The sequence below is a fragment of the Aureobasidium melanogenum genome, assembly GCF_000721775.1.
Source record: "Aureobasidium melanogenum CBS 110374 unplaced genomic scaffold scaffold_29, whole genome shotgun sequence".
In the NCBI taxonomy this organism is placed as follows: Eukaryota; Fungi; Ascomycota; class Dothideomycetes; order Dothideales; family Saccotheciaceae; genus Aureobasidium; species Aureobasidium melanogenum.
The window spans coordinates 131650-150227 of record NW_024470081.1 but is presented as its reverse complement, the minus strand read 5'-3'; the positions used below and the strand labels follow the sequence as shown (position 1 = coordinate 150227).

Sequence of the window (18578 nt, the reverse complement as noted above, 5' to 3'; positions counted from 1 at the left end):
TATCGGCCCCATCAAAGGCTTCATCAACTTCTCGTTACTGGACTGCCGAGAAAATGATCGCTACTGCTGACATCTGACAATTTGAGCTCCTTCTTTGATAACAAGCACAAGCATTCCCTGTTACAACAGCTCACATCCAAGGAACGTGATTGGGGCATCATCCTCAATGGGCGAATTGTCCGACAAGCAGTCCAACACTTCTGCTCTGTCATCTGGCCCATCGCTGCTCTCGTCATGTATCCTGTATTCAACAGACAGGGTCGCCCTGATTGTAAGTTGAGCTGAAGCTGCAGTCACCACGACGACTGCTGGCACTTCGTCTCACCTTGTACGCCAGGCTCCTACGCCGTGTATTGAAATACCGTCCAAAATGGCGCCTCGGAGGCCGCTTACACAACCAACTCTGTGAGGTCATGCTGATTGTGCCTTCGCTTCATAGGATATACCGACTTCAATCGCTGAGGCCCAGCAAAGCTCTTCTCGACACCCGATCTCATCTCTAGTTTCGTGCAATCCTCGAACCACTCCTTACCCAAACCATGAACCAAAATCGGAAGCTGCGCGTTCCAAATTGCGCCAGAAGATGGCCACTGAACATGATGATTTGTATGCACAATTGATCTCTTCTTCTCTGGCTACCATCCGCCAGAACCACACCGGTCCTTGGTTGCTACCACGTACTGTTATTTCGCAAGCAGAACATCTGCCACCTAAGCGCAAGTTCAATGACCCCGCGTCCGATACCGAGTCAGCGAGGGATGATCTACTACACCAACTCTCATCCGATACCACATGCTCATATACCTTCCGCTGGAGACATATGGATGATCAGCAGCGCGCGGCTGAACCCCTGCTTGAAACATCCTCTTGGCCGAAGTACCTGTACAATCCGTCGGATGATGCTCGTATGCTTGACATAGGAGTATCCTCAACCTCGATGGACACCGCTGCCAGCTTTTGCATCCCGCCAGGGGCTGCCTTCTATCTCGGCGATTGCTCAAAATCGCGCTCCTTCCATCTGGCCGTTAAGCATGTCGCCGAGCAACTCGACACAACGCGACAATTTGACGTGATTGTTATGGATCCTCCCTGGCCTAACGCTTCTGTCAGGCGCACAGAGAAGTCAGGAAGATCAGCCTACCAAGTTTCCCCTACTGTCTGGGATGTCAGGCAACTAATCTTCGAGATGGACATTGATGTTCTCCTGGCCAACCAAGGTGTGATTGCCATTTGGATCACCAACAAACCAGCGGTCCGCGATCTCGTACTTGGCGAAGACGGCCTATTTGACAGTTGGGACGTGCGGCTGGAAGAAGAATGGTTGTGGATCAAGACAACAACCGAGGGTGAGCCCGTCTCATCTATGGATGCTCTTTGGAGAAAACCGTACGAAGTGCTCCTTGTCGGGAGAAAACATGACCCAAGAAGAAGTGATCAACATGTCAACTTAGCCGACACTTCCAAGGTCGAACGAAGAGTGATAGTCGGTGTTGCTGATCTGCATTCTCGGAAGCCTTGCTTGAAATCCCTGTTTAGACGGTTCGCGATCAGCGCAACGTCAACATCAACAAAACAGCGCATTCTCGAGTGCTTTGCGAGATATCTTGTGAGTGGTTGGTGGTCGTGGGGCAACCAGGTGCTCAAGTTCAATCATACCGACTGTTGGCAATCTAAATCATAGATTTTGCCAAGAGCCACACTTCGTATCATTTCTAAAAGCATAATCACCCGTCACCAGATAATTATGGATCACGACACGAGCATACGAGCCTCCTTCACGACCTTATCCAGAGGTTATCTCGCCTGTTGGACATTTTCGCCAAGCTCTAAATCTTACTAGATCTCTTAGTCCAAGCTCCGGCATGGGTCCGAATCCTCAAGATGTGCAGAGTTACATTTGATGTGCTCAACATCTTTTCCGGTGGTCAGCTTCTTCTATCTGCTGGCCTATCGCAGATTTAACGCTTGAATTGCGACTCCACCTCCCTATCTCGTTCATGTATGCCCGAAACAACCGAGCTCTGACGATAGCGTCATCGCTTTCGAATGAAGGCATTTGACACGACTCTGTCGGTGGCTGTTGGATTTATATTATACCTTTTTGCAAAGTGCTGGTATGCTGATCCAATAGAGGTTCTGTGGTGCGGATGTCGTCAATCTGCGTCGTGATAGCTTTTTACGGCCCGCGAGCCGTGGTAGACTCAACAAATCATTCCTACTCCAGGCGGCATGATGGCATTTGGTGATATTTGAAGCATCAAATTCTGCGGAGAGTATCCACAAGAACGTGGACCCTATGACGACACAGCCAATTTTCATGTGAAGTTGCAAGCAGTCCTCGGGATTGTCTTGGTCCGACTAAATCCCGTCACGAAAAAGGTCGACACGTTGGAGCTTGGCCGACTTAGCCCGTTGATCCCAACCTCTCAAGCAATGCCATTTCCCTGCATCTTCCGAAGGAGATGATGCCGCCCAGCCGGCTGTAAGAGCTCGACGACCAGCCCTGTACTCCACCATTGTCTGATATCGCTCAAGAGGAGATTGCACGTTAGGCGTCGTATCAAGATAGGATGTGTTACAGGGGCACAATGGTAGCAACCAGCTTGAAACACGAGTCAGAAACACAACAAACAGAGCATTCAGCCCTTTGTGCTTTGAGCCCTCAACTTCTAGATACGAGGTTTCATGGAGCAAAGGATCGCGACATCAGTGGCCTTTCCGAAACGTATTGGACCCTTTCTCCTGCAGCGGCGCAGCAAAAATGGGCCCTGTTTTTTCGTGCAAAATCTGAGATCTGGTCGCATTGTTTAACCTCGCTGCGGAAATACGCAAGCCGAACACATAGCCGAACTGGTCTGCTAGCCTCAAGTGGATCAAGTGTGCCAAGTCGCGAGGCTCAAAACGGCTAGTCGTGCTGAGGGTAGGCTGCTTATTATTCAGTGCTCACACCGCTGGGCCGTCTATGACTCTCTAACACCGAGGAAGGCCCACCACATCTCGGGACGATGAATCGAAATATACACTGGCGGTCGCAGCGCCCCCCTAGCGCTCCTTGACAGTGTGGAGAATTCAGCCAACCACGTAGCTGTTTGTTTGCCGGGTACCTAACTATTAACGTCAATCTACCGGGCCCTGCCTCAGAACTACAAGAAGGCCAGAGCACCCCCCACCTTAGTTTCTGGAACACGCCCATACAACTTGACACCTTCGCACACCGTCTGGATTACGGTACAGCAAGCAGTAGCTTTGCAGCAGCCTCTCACCTCGCCTCTCCACCTCAACCTATTCCTCAACCTCTTCACAACCCTACATGTATAAAGCTGTTTGCTCTGCTCTGCACAATGTCGACCTCTACTATCTCTTCCGCACGCTTCACAACTCCTAGTTGCTCGTCGAACCCAACACAGCCGATCCAGATTGGTTTCTCTTCGTCGTCGTCAACCATGGGCAGACCTCGCAACACTAGCGATGCTTCCATTGTCTTTGGCAGCCCTTCTCCTAATGGACCTGCTGCTTTCCCCTCCTGGAAACTTGCCCGCCCCCAGCTTCCCCAAGGCCCCGCCAGCTCCTACATCAGCGACGAGGATCTCTTTGGCGATGACGAGGTTGCCTACCTCGACGAGGCACCTGAACCGCCTAGAACTGCCGAACAATGGATGACCTCCAAGCGCGGCATGGGTATGGCTGCAAACGCCAGCCTAGTGACTCTCGACAGCAGCTGTGAGAGCTACAACAGCTTTGGCTTCAGCAATGGCTACACGCCTAGCAAGCCCATCATGATGAAGAAATAAATATCATCTTGGTGATAATACTGTAAGTTTCACCGAACACTGTCCTTCTGTACATGGTTCTAATACCAATCAGACAACTAGTTCTTTACCTTATGAACGCGGGATGTCGTCTCTGGACTGTCACAGAAGGGCAACTCTTCTGTTTCGTTTCCCAGTTTCTCAATTCGCCACTTACGACTACACTTTCTTCTGGAGCCTGGATTATCTCCGACTTCAACTACCTCTTTCTGGTCAAAGATCTTTCATCATTTCTTTTGGCTGTCCACTCGTTTAAGCCCGTCCGTCAGACATTGGCTGGACCATCCGCGCGGGCCTTTCATGTGCTGGCGACACGCTAAGACGTGTCGCAGCTGAGAATCAAGGCCCAAACAGAGTGCCACGGATCACTCTGCATTCGCTTTGCATCATCTTCTTCAACTCACTTCTTTCCTTGCCTGTTTATCCTCTTGGAGTTTGCTGCATCCTGCATGGTCGGAGCATTGCGAAGCCCTATGCGATGGAAATCGTTTTTCTCACCTTCTCATTTGATACCCCTTGGCGAGATAAAGCCAATTTTGAGATATCCCCTTTTTCCCTTTACTGTATCTAGATAGCCTCTTAGCAGGAGGAGCCTGAAGAGGACGCCAGCTTGTTTATCAGCATAAGCCCTACTGCGATAGGCAGAGAGGCAGCGGAATTGCTGCGCAGTCATATGCAATCACCATGAAGCGGGGCGCTTACGGCGCGAATCCCATTTGCTCCCAACCCTTCCGTCAACTTGTTCCGAGTCACTTTGCCCTTCTGCCGAAATGCCTATCCCAGGAAATTGATCGACTTCCATTTAAGCTGATTTATTCCCTACGCTTATGACAGCAACGCAATATGCATATCGTGAGTCGGGTCAGAAAACGAACCCTTCATCTCCACGTCCTGCAAAAGGTATGCAGGCACTGTAAGAACTTTTTTCTCAATGCGTCCGTCGATGGTTCTACAACCGCAAGCTCAAATGACACGAAACTCGGCAACGCTCATTTGAGCACATATGCTAGAACCGCGGTGAGAGAAAACGCGCTCGTGACGCCCTATCGCATGGTCGAGTACGACAAAGAAAAACGTGACCTGTGAACGCTGCAGCGACAACGCAAGGAACACGAAATCCGGCGAACCAGCAATCCCATCAAAGTGGTTCAGACTTTCCTGTTCGACAGAATGTCGCTTGGAAGTATGATGCTGGTGAGATTCTGCCCAATAATCGATATATCTTGCTTGAGTCTAGCAGAATGCACAGGTGTGAGGTCGAGATGCGTGTTGGGCACGTTCCAGTGGGGGCCTTCTGGGCCAATCACTCGCTGCAAGCCTCCCTTCTTCTCTCTGCATCCTGCTCCCCATGCCTTCTACTTTGTTCGAGCATGAACCCCCGCCCAGTAATAGTGATGGTGGCAAGCCGTCCGCGCTGGAGATTGTCCTCCCTTGAAGCTTTAGTTTGCTCGCCTGTATTCGCCTGCCAACTGGTCTAGCATTGTATCCTCTCCGCAAGTTGATAGGTCCTTCTTCGAGCCGTCAATAATGTCTAGGCGCTCTGCACTTCGATCGCTTTCCCGAATAGGTGGCTCATCACCAGAGGCACATATTGCGCCAGCCGAACACGCATGGCTTTGGTATACGCGCCCAAATCTGATTTGCCCACTTGTAACATGAGTACGTCTCTGTTGTCTTGTTTCTTTCTTTCTCTTTCTCCCTTTTCTCACTTGCCAGCCCACACCAAGTTACTCACCAAGAACAACATTTTTGCACTTCCCCAAAGTTTCAAGAGTGGCTGCTTGCATGTCCGAGCTGCAGGCCATCCTGGTCGGCCCTTGACGCGGACGACTTTTACCGTGGCACAAACCACTGCTTGAGGATATTTGTGCCTGTTCATCGTTCCACGCGGTGTGACTGTATCCGCTTGGCACAAGTTTTTGGTACGTCGATCTCGCGCAACGTTACAGCAGAAATACACAGCATCCCACACCTTGTTTTCTGATTGCTATTCTGGTCCACGGCCATTTCGCCCACAGAGACGCGGCCCGGTTCATGACCGCTTGATTCGCTACCTTGGGGTCAACTCTGGCAGACCATTGTTCTGATTTCTCCAGACCTTACTCAGCCATGTCGACTGGTCGCCCTTCCGGTCAAAGGTCGCACTCTGCTGTGAGGAAGCAAGCAGCGACAAAGCCTAATCCTTCTCAAGCCTCGTTGACACCTAACCCTGATACCGAGTTTCAACCTTGTGCCGCGACTGCCTCGTTTTTTCTCTACGCCCAAAGAAACATTATCCTCTGTCTGCACCACGATACATTGGCAATAGAGCGACGATTTGATCGACATCAAGAAGATATACTTTGGATATGCGCAGACACTGTCAGCGAAAGAGGTGCGGGTCGTTTGGCCGTCAGTTATGACACAGGACACACTGCAATTGTTTGGGATATTTCAACAGGAGATGAGATCGCTCGCTTTGCAGCGTACGAGCAGATCAAGGTGGCAGCTTGGATGAAAAATGGAAACATTGCTTTCGGTAAGACTTAAGGTTTTGAGAATTGGAGACTGTTCTGACAAGGCTTCAGGAAACGCGCAGGGGAATATAATATTGTTTGAGCCTTCTAGTTCTGAGCACATATCCGCTCGTACAATCTACGATCCAATTACAGCGATAGCCCCGGCAGCAGATTCGCGGACGTTCGCAATCGGGTGAGCTCCTTCTACATGTGGCACACGTCGCTGTTGCTGACAGGTCGCAGATTCCAAAACGGTTCCATCTTGATTGCGACATTGCAACCGCTCTTTACAATTGTGCACAGTCTGACGACATCGAAAGCTCCTTCTCGGATCGCCGGACTTTGCTGGCATGGTTCTTCTTCGCGCCAAAAATCCGACATGCTTGCCACTCAGACCGCAGATGGTGATCTCCGAGTTTGGAGTATACCAAAATCAGCTGTCGTTGGAGAAACGCCAAACATTATTCGAATACTGAGTCGACTAGAAATTGGAAGCCTAGGCCCTTGCTGGTTCTCATGGTCTAAGAATGGCCGTATCATACAACATACAGACGGGTAAGAAGACCTTTGCCTCCACATCTAGGCTGTTACTAATGTGAAGCTTCTACAGAGAAACACGCTCTTGGGACGTCCGTACCAAGAATGTGAGTTTCCAGTCCGTACCAACTGTCGACGGTATTGTCGGCATCGCATGCTACGGCCCATCATCAACACTTTTTACGCTTGGATCAAACCACACTGTGCAACAGTACGATGTGAATCCGAGCGAAGTTCCAATGCAAGTCGCTAGTATACAGCACGCTCCGGGTCCACTTCCGCCGTCACCACCAAACTCGATCGAAGAGCAAAAGAAAGAAGAGACGGCTAGAAAACAAGCCGCAGCCAGCGCTGCTCCGTTACCGTTTGCCTATGTGGATGCAGATTCAAGCGAAGGTGAGCTCGGCACTATGTCACCGCTTGAGAAGATTGTGAAAGAAATGGATCAACTGGAAGACGAAAAGCAAGACCGGCTTGGTGCGCTCAGTCCAACATCTAGTAGAGCCTCTTCGGTGAGTTCGCGATCGTCCAATGGTGGACGCAGAGTGCCGTCATATCGCTACGACAAGGCCCCCTCCTCACGAGCCTCCGAGGCGTCTTACAACGAAGGGACAGAGTTCTCATTTGGTCTACCATCACGAAGGCCTCGTGAGAGTGCCTCTGTCCGTTCAATGTCTTCATTGCGCTCCTCAGGTCTACGCAAAGAAATCTTGAGAAGTTCAGACGAGGCTCAGCAGACGTCGCAGATGGACCTTTTCCCGTATACTCGAGCGAGACTGCGAGACGTGCCTTTTAGAACTCCCCATTATGGTCAAGCTCCTCGCACTGCAGAGCTTCTACGACAGGAAATGCTAAGTGTTGTGTTTGGTTGGAATGATGACATCGAGTCTCTGGTGCGCGATGAATGTAAGTTAGCACTATTACACAAAACAAAGACATCTTGAGCTAACACAGACAGTCATGAGACAAAGGCCAGGGTCCGCTAGTAGCGTGCTCCTCTCGAAATGGCTTGGTGAGTTTGGTGCAGATACCATGGCTGCTATGGCGGGCTCCGAGAATATGACTTCTTCAGACTGGATGTTGCTAGCTTTAAGTTCTATGGGACCATCTTCTGGAAAGCAGGTTGGTCAAGCATTTGTCCAGAGACTCCTGGAGAAGGGTGACATCCATCCTGCGGTTGCAGTGCTCTTAGGGTTCGGCGAACACGATGATGCTATAGAGGTCTACGTCTCTCGTGGCTTCTATATGGAAGCAGTTCTTCTGACTTGTTTGACTATGAAGTCAGACTGGCAGAGGCAATCTTACCTTATTCGAAAATGGGGCGAAGCCTCTGTGATGCAAGGTCAACCAGAACTGGCAGTACGCTGTTTCTCATGCACAAGCATCGAAACATCGGACTCGTGGTCCTCTCCTCGAGCACAAGGCGCAACCTTCTCTAGCCCAAAAGAACAAGGCATCGGCCCCTCTCCTCTGAGCCCTCCACTTTCGCCGCCATTTGCTGTTGGTGCAAATCGGAAACTCACAAGAAATGGATCGCTGAAACTAATCACGACATTTGGTGATAAGGGGAATGCTCTTGTATTGCCCTCTGCAGACCAGGTTACACCCATGGCAGGTATGCTTGGTGTTGGCGTCACACCAATAGCTGAGTCTGCAATTTCACCTGGTGGTGCAGCACCCTGGCTTCGTAGTGGTAGTAGATTCGATCGAGACCCATCATCAGCAAGGACAGCGACTCCTGGCGGATATATGAGAAGACAACTGCCTTCCAGAAGTGGGACATCACGAACACGAGATACTTCTCAGACTCCTTTGACAGCCCGTAGAGAGGTATCCGGACCAGCTCACGCTACAGAAAGTTCTGAGATGAAAAAGTCTTGCCACGGTCGCAGCTCTTCGTCTGTCGTTTCGACTGGCAAAGTTCGAAGCCTTGAGCAGGTGTCAAAACAGCCTTCTCATCCAGATCGATTGCCATCACCAAGCAGTGATGTTTTCTCGCGTCTGAAAAGCGACACTCGAATTAGGAACGGATCACGCGAAAGAGGCAATAGTGATCTCCACGTGCAAGTCTTTGATACAACTTATCTGCCAACACAGTCATCTCAGGCCTCTACTGCTCGACCTGAACATTTGGATTCTTTCACAGACACTCGCCAGAGGCGAGACCAAGACCCAGATGACACGTCAGATTATCGTGGACGGTCAGTCAAGCGATATATTGGCGCACCAAAGATATCACCTTCATCTCCAATTCCCATGTCGCCCGACGAAGTTGAAGCCAGTCGAGCAATGGCTGCGGTCACTACTAACAGTATAGATGAGTCTTATTACAGACAGCCCACACCACAGTACAAGAGTTCTGATGTAGGACGCACCTCACGAGCGAGCAGCCAGACCCCGAATAGACAAAGAGACCCTAGTCAGGTGGATCAGCGCCTTGCGGTCAGACTCCGTGAAAGAAGCGAATCTCGACAAAGACTCCAGATCAGCAGGAGCAGAGCACCTTCTGTCAAAGGGGAACCCGAATCTCGGACCCAAACCAATCCTACCGCTGAAAGCCTTCGAAAGAGCCTGGATGAAGATAGCTCTGCTTCTGAGTCTGTGCGCCTTAGAGATCTCCAAACTCTGACAAAGAAGCAACTCGCCGCCCGAGAGCTCGAGGAGAGGCGCGCTTCATTGGCCAGGCGACCGTCGGCACCGGCAATACCCTTGCCCAGTGATGTCAAGACGCCTCCAAAAAGGCCTGTAATGGCTCCTCGACATCATACTGAGCTCGGGGATACTCCTAGCTCATTCATGCCTCCTTACTCTGGTGGTCAAATCACCCGCAGCCATACGGCCGATCCGGAATCCAATGGTCGCTTCCCAAATACGAAGAATCCAGCAACCTCAACTCCAACAGTGCCGATCGGGCTGCCAGCTACTCCCAGAGCTATGAGACACCCACGCTATATGTCTGCTGATCCGAACGAAGGTGAAGAAGTACCTGCTGTGCCACAGATTCCGGAGACCCCTCCTCAACTTACATCTGCCACGTTCCAGCAAGAGTCGCCTTCCTCAAAAGCCGCAGAAGATGATCAAATCGCTCCTCTTCTACCTGCCACCGTATTCGGACAGCAAGCAGCTCTATCTCCGCCACGTTCTTCTTCGGCGCCACCTGAGACGAATATGGATGGCACTCCATGGCATTATAAGACGGTGCTGCCACATTCTTCCAGACGAGGATCTGTCACCAAAGGAGGTCCTAATCGCAAAGTGACACTTACAGAAAACAATCTCCAGCCTCAGCAAAGTCCTTTGACGAACAGGCCTAGTATTGATCAAACCTTGCATGACACTCAAATCGTCATTGTGGAAGACTCCGAATTGATGCTGCCGGAACTACAACATCTCGCGGGCCCCCCACCTCCACCTCCGCCATTGATGACAACCAATCGTGTAAGCGGCCTCGGTGTAATCGATATAGCCATTGGAGAAGAGGAACCTATGGTCATTGATGTCTTACCAACCATTGACCGAGCACTGACAGCTCCTCCACTGAACAATTATGCGCAAACACAAGCACAAGCCCAAGCTCATATGCAATCACAAGCCCAGAGGCGTGGTCGTGGCAGCATTAGCGAAGGAATCGGCTCACGCTTGCGAAGTGTGACGGAGCGTATCCGTAACAATAGCAAGTCCCGTACCAAATCACCGCCGATCGAGACTCACGTCCCTTCGCCTTATGAGACGGTCCTTCCTAGCATGTTTTCTAGACAGCCGCCTGAAAATAGTCTTGCTCGGGCAACATCACCCTACGAAGCTTCTCCAATCATAGCCAGCGCCGCGGCTTCTGAAGCATCGCTTGCCATGCAGAACGCCATACCACCACCCCCGCCGCCACCACCACCACCAGCTCCACCTGCATTTGTCGAACAGTCTGAGATCTCTGCTAAATCAAGTCAAGGATATCCTCACCCCCGTGAAGTTCGAGCAAACATGCCACCAGAGACTCTCCTATCTCCTGGAGTGTACCAACCAGACAATATGTTCTAGTCCAATCTGTATATTGCATATTCACCTTCATTTGTCATTTCCGGACTAATTTTGTTGTCATTGTTTGCCTTATTCTTCAACATATACCTCTTTGCACTTTTGTTCTTGTCTGTTTGTTTTGCTCGTCTCTCTTGCTTAACTACATCTTCATGATTGACGTTTACTAGTGAGAATTGCTTCGGGGACTTTGCGACAGAAGAGGGAATGGAACGTGCAGATTGTGTTCATTATTGTTTAGTCTAGAATGTATATCAATCATTACTTCAACGAAAACATTGGTTTGGAAAAAGAACGCGTTCAGATTTGCTCCTGCTTGATGATACGTAATGAAGACGAAGACTTATGCGAGACGCTCTGCATTTCAGTCAAAGTACCTACCGTCTCTCTTGCCTTCTTGATCATCTCAGCAGATGAGCACATCTCAACCTAAAATCATATCGCAATCTCCAGCACCTGCCCAAAACAACCAGAAAGGAACAAACCAAAGGCCCGAAATCAAACCTCATCACAAGATCAAACTCCTCCCACACTGATAACGGAAACACCGCCATTTGGTAGGAAGGTCCTCATTCAACGGACGTAATCATTTCCCAGAAGCAATGCAGATAAGAGCCTTGGAAGGATCATCGAAGGTTGGACGGGGGTTCCGGTGACTATACCCATTCGGGTAGGTGTACGCGGGGCTCCGCGTTTTGGCTTTGACCTCTTACAGGGTTGGCTATTATCAGGTGGGCAGGTGTAACCCTAAACGTTTCTTCTTCTTGCAGGAAGCGGGGGCCTTTGTTGCTGTTCTTTATGTGTGTTCATCTGTTCTGGTACTCAGGTAGCACAGCAGAAAAGATTCTTGGGCTGAAGAAAAGGAAGGAACGGAGAGCACTTCTGCATGGTCAGGGATATCGCTGCAAGGCGTGCTTACACTTCGGCGGAATAGTGAGACGTTCGGAAAGGCGCGATGATGAAGCTAAAAGCTCCTCGTGATAGCGGTACGGGCGAATCCGACACATGCGTGGCCCTGGATAGGAACGTGGGGGCTAAAGCTAATAGCGGTCGTATCTGAGTTGCTCTATCTGTGCATGGAAGAAGAATGAGGCGAAGATCAAGGAACGTATGTATTTAACGGCACTGGATCATCCGAAGCCTTGTCTCTTCCTCTGCTTCCTTCTTACTCTCGTCCAAACAGCAAGACTCGTTCCTCTCAACACAGACAACTGCTCTTTGCAACCAACGCCTCCAAACCTCGACTACCCTTTCCAAACGACAAAGCATCGCAGCTTTTCCCCTTCACGCCCTATCAGGCACATCGGCTACAGCCCAGATATTGATGTCGTTTTTCGTTGCCATCAACAAGAACACCGGACGCACCTTCATCCCCCTCAGTAATCACAGCAGCAGTACCAACCCATCCAATAATCCATCATGGAGGGTGTCAATCATCAAAAGACAACCTACACCCTCAATGGCAATCAGCCTAACATGAATGGAGACAATGTCGGTCACCAAAAGAATAATGTCAACCAGGCTGGTACTGCTGCTGCTACTGCTGGAGGGGATGAAGTGCGTCAGGTCACGCTGGCCGAGTACAAGCAAGCCGCTCAGTGCTTGGCTGAAGCCTTCGCCGATGATGATGTTGCACGCTACTTCACTGAAGTCCCCGACCGTGCCCACTGGACCGAGAAACAGAAATGGGATCTCCATGTGAGCATTCTGGAGTACATCACGTACGCTCACATCCTCAAGGGCTTGGTGTTGGCTGCAGGTCCCGATTACGGATGTGTTGCCCTTTGGTAGGTTTTGTTCAGATACACTGCGGTGTACTGCTGTTGTTGGTGAGGCTGATGACGAGACAGGATGCCTCTAGGTCAGAACATGGATGACTATCTGACCATTCTGCGCAGTGGTATGTGGAGATTATGGTACAAGCTCTCGGCTGAAGGACGCAACCGTTTCTTCGACGAGTTCTTTCCCCTTCTCCATGAGACCAAGCTTGAGGTTATGGGTGTACGCGACGAAGAGTCGTACTATCTCGTGTACCTCGGCACGAAGCCTGCAGCCCGTGGCAAAGGCTACGCACGCAAGTGTATCGAGTACGTGACCAGAAGCGCGGATGCCGAGGGCAGAGCTTGCTACCTTGAGAGCAGCAACGCTACCAACCCAGCCATCTACCGTAAATATGGTTTCGAGACGGTCAGATCCATCCATCTCAAGCGCGCCGAAAAGGTTGTGGACCTTGATATCATGGTTCGCGAGCCTCAACCGGGCAAGAAACAGCCCTTGTTAAGCCTTGAGAAGGTCGACAGTATGATGACTGATGTGCCGTCTGTCACTCGTCCAGTGTCTGTCTCCATGAAACTAGCAGGAGAGAAAGAGGCAGTCGCCAGTATCTCCGTGGCTTGAAGACAGATGGTGATGTGTTTTTGTTTTGCTGTGCTTTGCTTTGCTGTGTTTTGCATGTCGCTTTTCAACCATTGTCACTCCTTTTTCGCTTTGATGGCTGCCTTGCCGTACTCTTGTTGCATTAATTTGCCGTATCTCTCTTTTTCACGGTCGTTCTCGTTCAATTACGCCGCTCGCGTTCAATAGTGTTGTCCATATAACAGGTAGCAATGCACTTGGCTTGTCATCACCCACGAATCAAAATAGAAAATCAAAAGCTGCAATAGTGGTATCGTACAGAAAAAGGATTAGACATCACATCGTGCCGCCTTGGTATCATTGTTAACTCCAGAGATGCTGCCTCTATGACCATGGATGGAATGCAGCGCAAAGCAAGACGTGTATTTACAGGAAATAGTCCCTAACGGGGTCCGAGCCAGGGTTGTTGTGTTGGTTTTGTTGCTCAATGCGGTGGACTTCGTTCTCAGGAGCTGCATCGAAGACGTTCCAGTGTCTCTCTCCAGTAGGACTGACTTCGAGAACACTGGCCTTGTTTCCACATCGGTAGCAGTAGTTAGGAGCGCTCCAGACGGTGGACAGCCTGTCATCGAACATGACCATGTACCCTTCATTACAGAGTTGGTGAGCACGGAGAATGTGTGTCATGGAGTTGACTTGTAGGAATTTCTTGACGACTTGAGCACCAAAAGTGTAGCCAGCTCCTCTTGGACTTAGTGAGAATTCATCGCGGTCGGCATCGGGGTCACTCCAAACCAGGTCGGCCATGGGACCTTCGTGCGGGATCTCCCTGAAGCGGTCGATGATCTTGATCTGATCAATGCTATGGATGCTGGGCGACAGACCACCGTGGACGCAGAAGATCTTGTCGTCGATGACGCAGGAGAGGGAGAGGTAGTCGAACATGTCGGTAAAGTGGTGCCAGACAGCAGCATTGCCGTACTTGCGGCTGCATTCGGTATAGAAGCCGTAAGATTGGGTGACACCGCGGGATTCGTGATTGCCACGGATCAGATGGACGCGGTGAGGGTAGCGCAGTTTGAGACAGACCAGCAGCGAGATGGTCTCGACACTAAAGAGGCCGCGATCAACGTAGTCGCCTATGCACAGTCAGAGATGGGGTCTTGTTTGCGGTCGCGTGCCTCTGTCGACATACCGAGGAACAGGTAGTTGGTGTCTGGACAAGGGCCGCTGATTTTGAAGATCTCGAGCAAGTCGAAGAACTGGCCGTGGATATCGCCGACGACGGTTACGGGAGCCTGAATGTGGACGACATTGCTCTCCTTCATGAGCATCTCCTTGGTCTTTGCGCATATGGCCTCGATGACCGACTCGGCAAGCAGCTCCTTCTGGTAGAGCCTCTCAATGCACTCGTCAAGATCGATGCTGGCTTGCAAACGTCAGCTCTTGCCATGCGGCGCATTCTTGCAACAACAGGAGCCCTACAGGGAAGTCCGGGCATGACGGCGGCGGGTGTGCGTGCTCGCGCAAGCAGGTGCGATGGGCGTCGGAGAGAAGCTTAGGGCGATGGGAAAGGCGATATTAGTGCCTTGGTAGATACAACTCTTTCACACATGATCGAGGCCAAAGACAAAGCCCGAGATGCGTCTACCAGAACGACATGACGGCTTTCTTGAAATGCTGTTCAGTCTGGCCTCTCTCCCGAGAACCTTGGCCACTTCCGCACCCGCCAAATCTCAAATCCCAAACTGCCTCCCCACTGTCGGCCTGCTGCAGCACGTGACATGGACGTTGATGATTGGCTCGACAGGCAATTTACCATTGTAAATAATCTTGCACCTTGCTTTGCTGCCTCTTGCTGCGACGACAATCAACTACAGCCCAGGCAGTGGCTAGGTGACGAGACGCTCCGTTGGCAGTGCTGTCTCTTGCCTTCGCGTCTAACAAACAGCGCCTTCCCAACTCCTGCTACAACCCGCACCTTGCCGTCTTCGTCTGTGCGTGCACGCCCGACTTGATTCGTCTCTCCTTCCCTGTCAAACGACTGGCACAGGTTGATTCATATCCCTTGCAACCAAATCTCTTCACTGTCCTTTCTGCTTGACTTCTTCTACAACGCCTATGGCATCTCTCTGATTAATGCTGCCTGGTTCGCAAGGAAAATATTCTCTTCTTTCCCCACCTTGTCGTCAAAACTTTTTAATCTACTCATACGAGCAAGCAAACATTGATTCGTCATGTACACTGCCCCTACTGCTCAACCTCAACCTCCTTTCCAACAGCCCTATCAGAATGGTTATGTCCAACCTCAATATCCTGCGGTAGTGGCATATCCTCAACCTCCGTACCAGCCTGCTCCTACCCCTGTGGCATATGGAGCTCAGCAATATCAGCAATCTTATGCTGCTACATCACAGAACGGGTAAGATTCCCTTCTTCTGCTTTTTTGTCTTCTTTCTCTTCGCAGATCTGATGTTTTTGTAGACCTCCTTTGAAAAAGCAAAAGGGAAATCCTGTCATCACACGCTATCCTCCCCCGCCTGGCTATAAACAGCAGCCTACCTATACTGCGGCTTCATACACAGCACCGGCTTATCCTACACATACTCCAGCACCTCAAACAGCTTACCCTCAGGCGGCATATCAAGGATATCAACCTCCGGTCACCACAGCATATCCTCCGACGACTTATCCTGCTCAAGTGGTGTATGATCCCAATCAAGCTTACCAGCAGCCACCGTATCAACCGCCACAGGCCGCACAGCCTTATGCTGTCGCAGCACCAGTATCGTCGTATCCTGTGCCCGCCTCTGCATATCCACCCCAAGAGCATTCGGGCTACTATGATGCGAATGGTGCCTACGTAGCGGCGCCTCCTGCCCAACCAACCCCGTACGCGGATGCTTCTGCCTATCCTCCCCCTCTGAGTGAAGACGGGTATGCTGCATCGCATACACGACAGTCTAGTCTTGACTTTGGCCTTGACTTTGATTTTGATGGCGAAGCTGGCGTACCGGCTGAGGAGGTCGTGCCAGAGCTGAGCCTCGGTCTAATCACATGGCATCCAGCTCTACCTACCACCAAGCCCTTACCGTCCAATTTCGAGGAAGCTGGACCAAAATGGACTGAAACGGCCAAGGCCATTGAAGGGTCACACATCAGTGTTACATCTGAGTTCTTCCCTGACGATATGTCTGTTGACATCAGACTCAGTGTGCGAGACACAGACGAGTGGCAGAAGGTCAAGGATGACCTTATCTTTGTCGAATTCGAAAAGACAGCTGTGACAGTACCGCTTCTTACTGTCATCGCTAACCGCGACCGTCCGGATCCTGTTATCGAGCAGTTGGAGCCCGTCATTCAGCACAAGGATGATATGCCAGAGGTCTCGCATCCATCACAGGTGCAGCAATCTATTGCAGGAGCAGATGACGAGCAGTCGGACGGAGACCAAGCCATGGACATGAGCGACGATGATGACGAGCCTGTGAAGCCTGTCATCCAGCCAACCATCCAGCCTCTTGCTCATCCCTTGCCGCGACCAGTGACACAATCAGCTCCACCTGTGAAGCAGGTCACCATCCTTGACTCTCTTGAGCTGGCTCTCGGCCCCAAGTCGCCTCGAAAGAATGACAGACAAACATCCCGATCTGCTCGTTACTCAAGGTCGCGATCGCCCGAGAAGCGCAGCAGACAGGGCTCTCAGCAGCCTAAGGCCAAGCCTGCTCCCCTTCCCAAGGATACAGCACAGGAAAATATCTTGGCGGCACTCGGTGTCGAGGGTTCACCGAAGATGGTGTATCCCACCCCACCTCCTGCACTAGGCTTGCCAGTGCCCCCAGGCAACCGGTATGCAAAACGCGTCAAAGTTAAGAAGACAGCAGATCTGACAAGTCGTAGCAAAAAAATCACTCCTCCTGGCGGCTTTGCGCCTCCAACTGGACGTTTCGCATACGGTCCTCAGTTTCCCCCTCCTCCACCACCTCGTGAAAGCCGTTCACCTTCCTTCGATCCATGGCGTGCACACGACCCCGCCAGCCCCAAGTCTACTACCTCTCAGCACACAGCGGCTGGTTCAGACTTTCATGGTGACGATGCCATGGACATGGATGCTACCCCTAAAGCCAAAGTACCAGTCGCCGCTGAGAAATCAGGCAGTGGCAGGAAGCGTCCTTATGAAGAAGTTTCTGCTACTGAAGGCGGACGCCGCAGACAGGATGACGATACTCCCCGAGCACGACGCATGCGACAGAGTAGACAAGACGTCTACAGGTATGTTGAGGCCTTGTTCAGATGCAAGACACCCAAACTAACAATGTTTGCAGCCGTTACCGCCGGTAAGCGATTGTCATGCTTGGGCATGTTTGATCAGTTTCAGGCACAAGTCTACTCCTTTTGCCTCTATTTCTTCTTTCAATTTTCTCAATTTGCTATCTGCGAGCCTAAATGCTCGATGACGCGAGATGCCTTTCTCGGGGATTTGTATGTGTTTCACAGTCAAGAAGCAGGGATGTTCTTGCACAATAGGCAAATGGTTGAGACGCAGGTGTACAAAAAGCAAATTTGGCTCGGCACAGGAGAAAGAGCAGATTACGGTAACGATTCCTCTTCTTCTCCATCACTTCACTTTACCCTTCTATTTCTTTCTCTCCCTGAATGGAGACCAGCTTTTCCTTTATCTTATAGTTTGATTACGACCTTCACCTGTTCTTTCAATTACCAGAAAGAAAATTGATTCTCCTTTCATTTTGGTTGTGCCGATGGCACACTTCTATGCTTTATAATTTGCATTACCCGGACTGTATGATGGTAAACGCGAAGCTCAGGTGACTGGACACGCCCTTCGTGATTATGACAAAGGAGTCCGCAAGACATCTTCTTCCATCCAACGTAAGATAAACCCGCCAACGTGGTATCGATCAAGCAATGAGGATCGAGTCTTGCAGTATCTCGTCGAATACAAAGAAGGTGATGGGCTCCGTCTCGTTGCTGCCATGAACAGTCGAGTCGGTACCCGTTTCAGATAAAGAGAAACAAAAAGAGACTCGAACGAAGTGTCAATGACAAAAGAGAAACAAGCAACGAGCATAATGTCTACCGAGCTCGTGAATACCTACACAAGCATAGCTTTTTTTTTGGTTTTCGCCTGTGAAGGAGTTAGAGCGATCGGGACATAAAGGTTGGTGCAATAGGAGGGAAAGCAGGATGGGAGCTCGATCGAGGGGGTTTTGTACTGTGGGTGAATATTTTGCTTAAGAAACTCGGAGTGCTTAAAGCATTTGCATGATCTACGAACCGCATCAACGAACGATAGTCTGATTGCCTCATCGTTTGTGGCCAGAACACT

General features: G+C 50.7%; 6 protein-coding genes across 6 annotated transcripts; 5 read left to right on the top strand and 1 right to left on the bottom strand.

Annotated features, from left to right (window-relative positions):
• Positions 1-166: 166 nt before the first annotated feature.
• M437DRAFT_78765 (MT-A70-domain-containing protein) lies at positions 167-1681 on the top strand (the record flags this gene model as incomplete). Its single annotated transcript, XM_041027047.1, has 2 exons — positions 167-271; positions 440-1681. The coding sequence occupies 2 exons, from the start codon at positions 167-169 to the stop codon at positions 1679-1681; spliced, it is 1347 nt and encodes a 448-aa protein (XP_040875775.1).
• A 1660-nt stretch (positions 1682-3341) lies between these two features.
• On the top strand, positions 3342-3791 carry M437DRAFT_58738 (uncharacterized protein; the record flags this gene model as incomplete). The annotated part of the gene is made up of 1 exon (XM_041023445.1): positions 3342-3791. One exon carries the CDS (start codon positions 3342-3344, stop codon positions 3789-3791), a length of 450 nt encoding a protein of 149 aa, XP_040875774.1.
• A 2127-nt stretch (positions 3792-5918) lies between these two features.
• Positions 5919-10879, top strand: M437DRAFT_78763 (uncharacterized protein; the record flags this gene model as incomplete). The annotated part of the gene is made up of 5 exons (XM_041027046.1): positions 5919-6327; positions 6377-6500; positions 6551-6862; positions 6918-7750; positions 7803-10879. The coding sequence occupies 5 exons, from the start codon at positions 5919-5921 to the stop codon at positions 10877-10879; spliced, it is 4755 nt and encodes a 1584-aa protein (XP_040875773.1).
• A 1524-nt stretch (positions 10880-12403) lies between these two features.
• On the top strand, positions 12404-13132 carry M437DRAFT_11426 (uncharacterized protein; the record flags this gene model as incomplete). The annotated part of the gene is made up of 2 exons (XM_041018614.1): positions 12404-12663; positions 12727-13132. Coding segments are annotated over 2 exons (666 nt in total), but the record flags the coding sequence as incomplete, so codon positions are not given.
• Positions 13133-13657: 525 nt separating this feature from the next.
• On the bottom strand, positions 13658-14732 carry M437DRAFT_78761 (Metallo-dependent phosphatase; the record flags this gene model as incomplete). Its single annotated transcript, XM_041027045.1, has 3 exons — positions 13658-14370; positions 14427-14660; positions 14717-14732. The coding sequence occupies 3 exons, from the start codon at positions 14730-14732 to the stop codon at positions 13658-13660; spliced, it is 963 nt and encodes a 320-aa protein (XP_040875771.1).
• Positions 14733-15468: 736 nt separating this feature from the next.
• M437DRAFT_88284 (uncharacterized protein) lies at positions 15469-17572 on the top strand (the record flags this gene model as incomplete). Its single annotated transcript, XM_041028793.1, has 4 exons — positions 15469-15653; positions 15716-17080; positions 17132-17503; positions 17557-17572. 4 exons carry the CDS (start codon positions 15469-15471, stop codon positions 17570-17572), a joined length of 1938 nt encoding a protein of 645 aa, XP_040875770.1.
• Positions 17573-18578: the final 1006 nt, after the last annotated feature.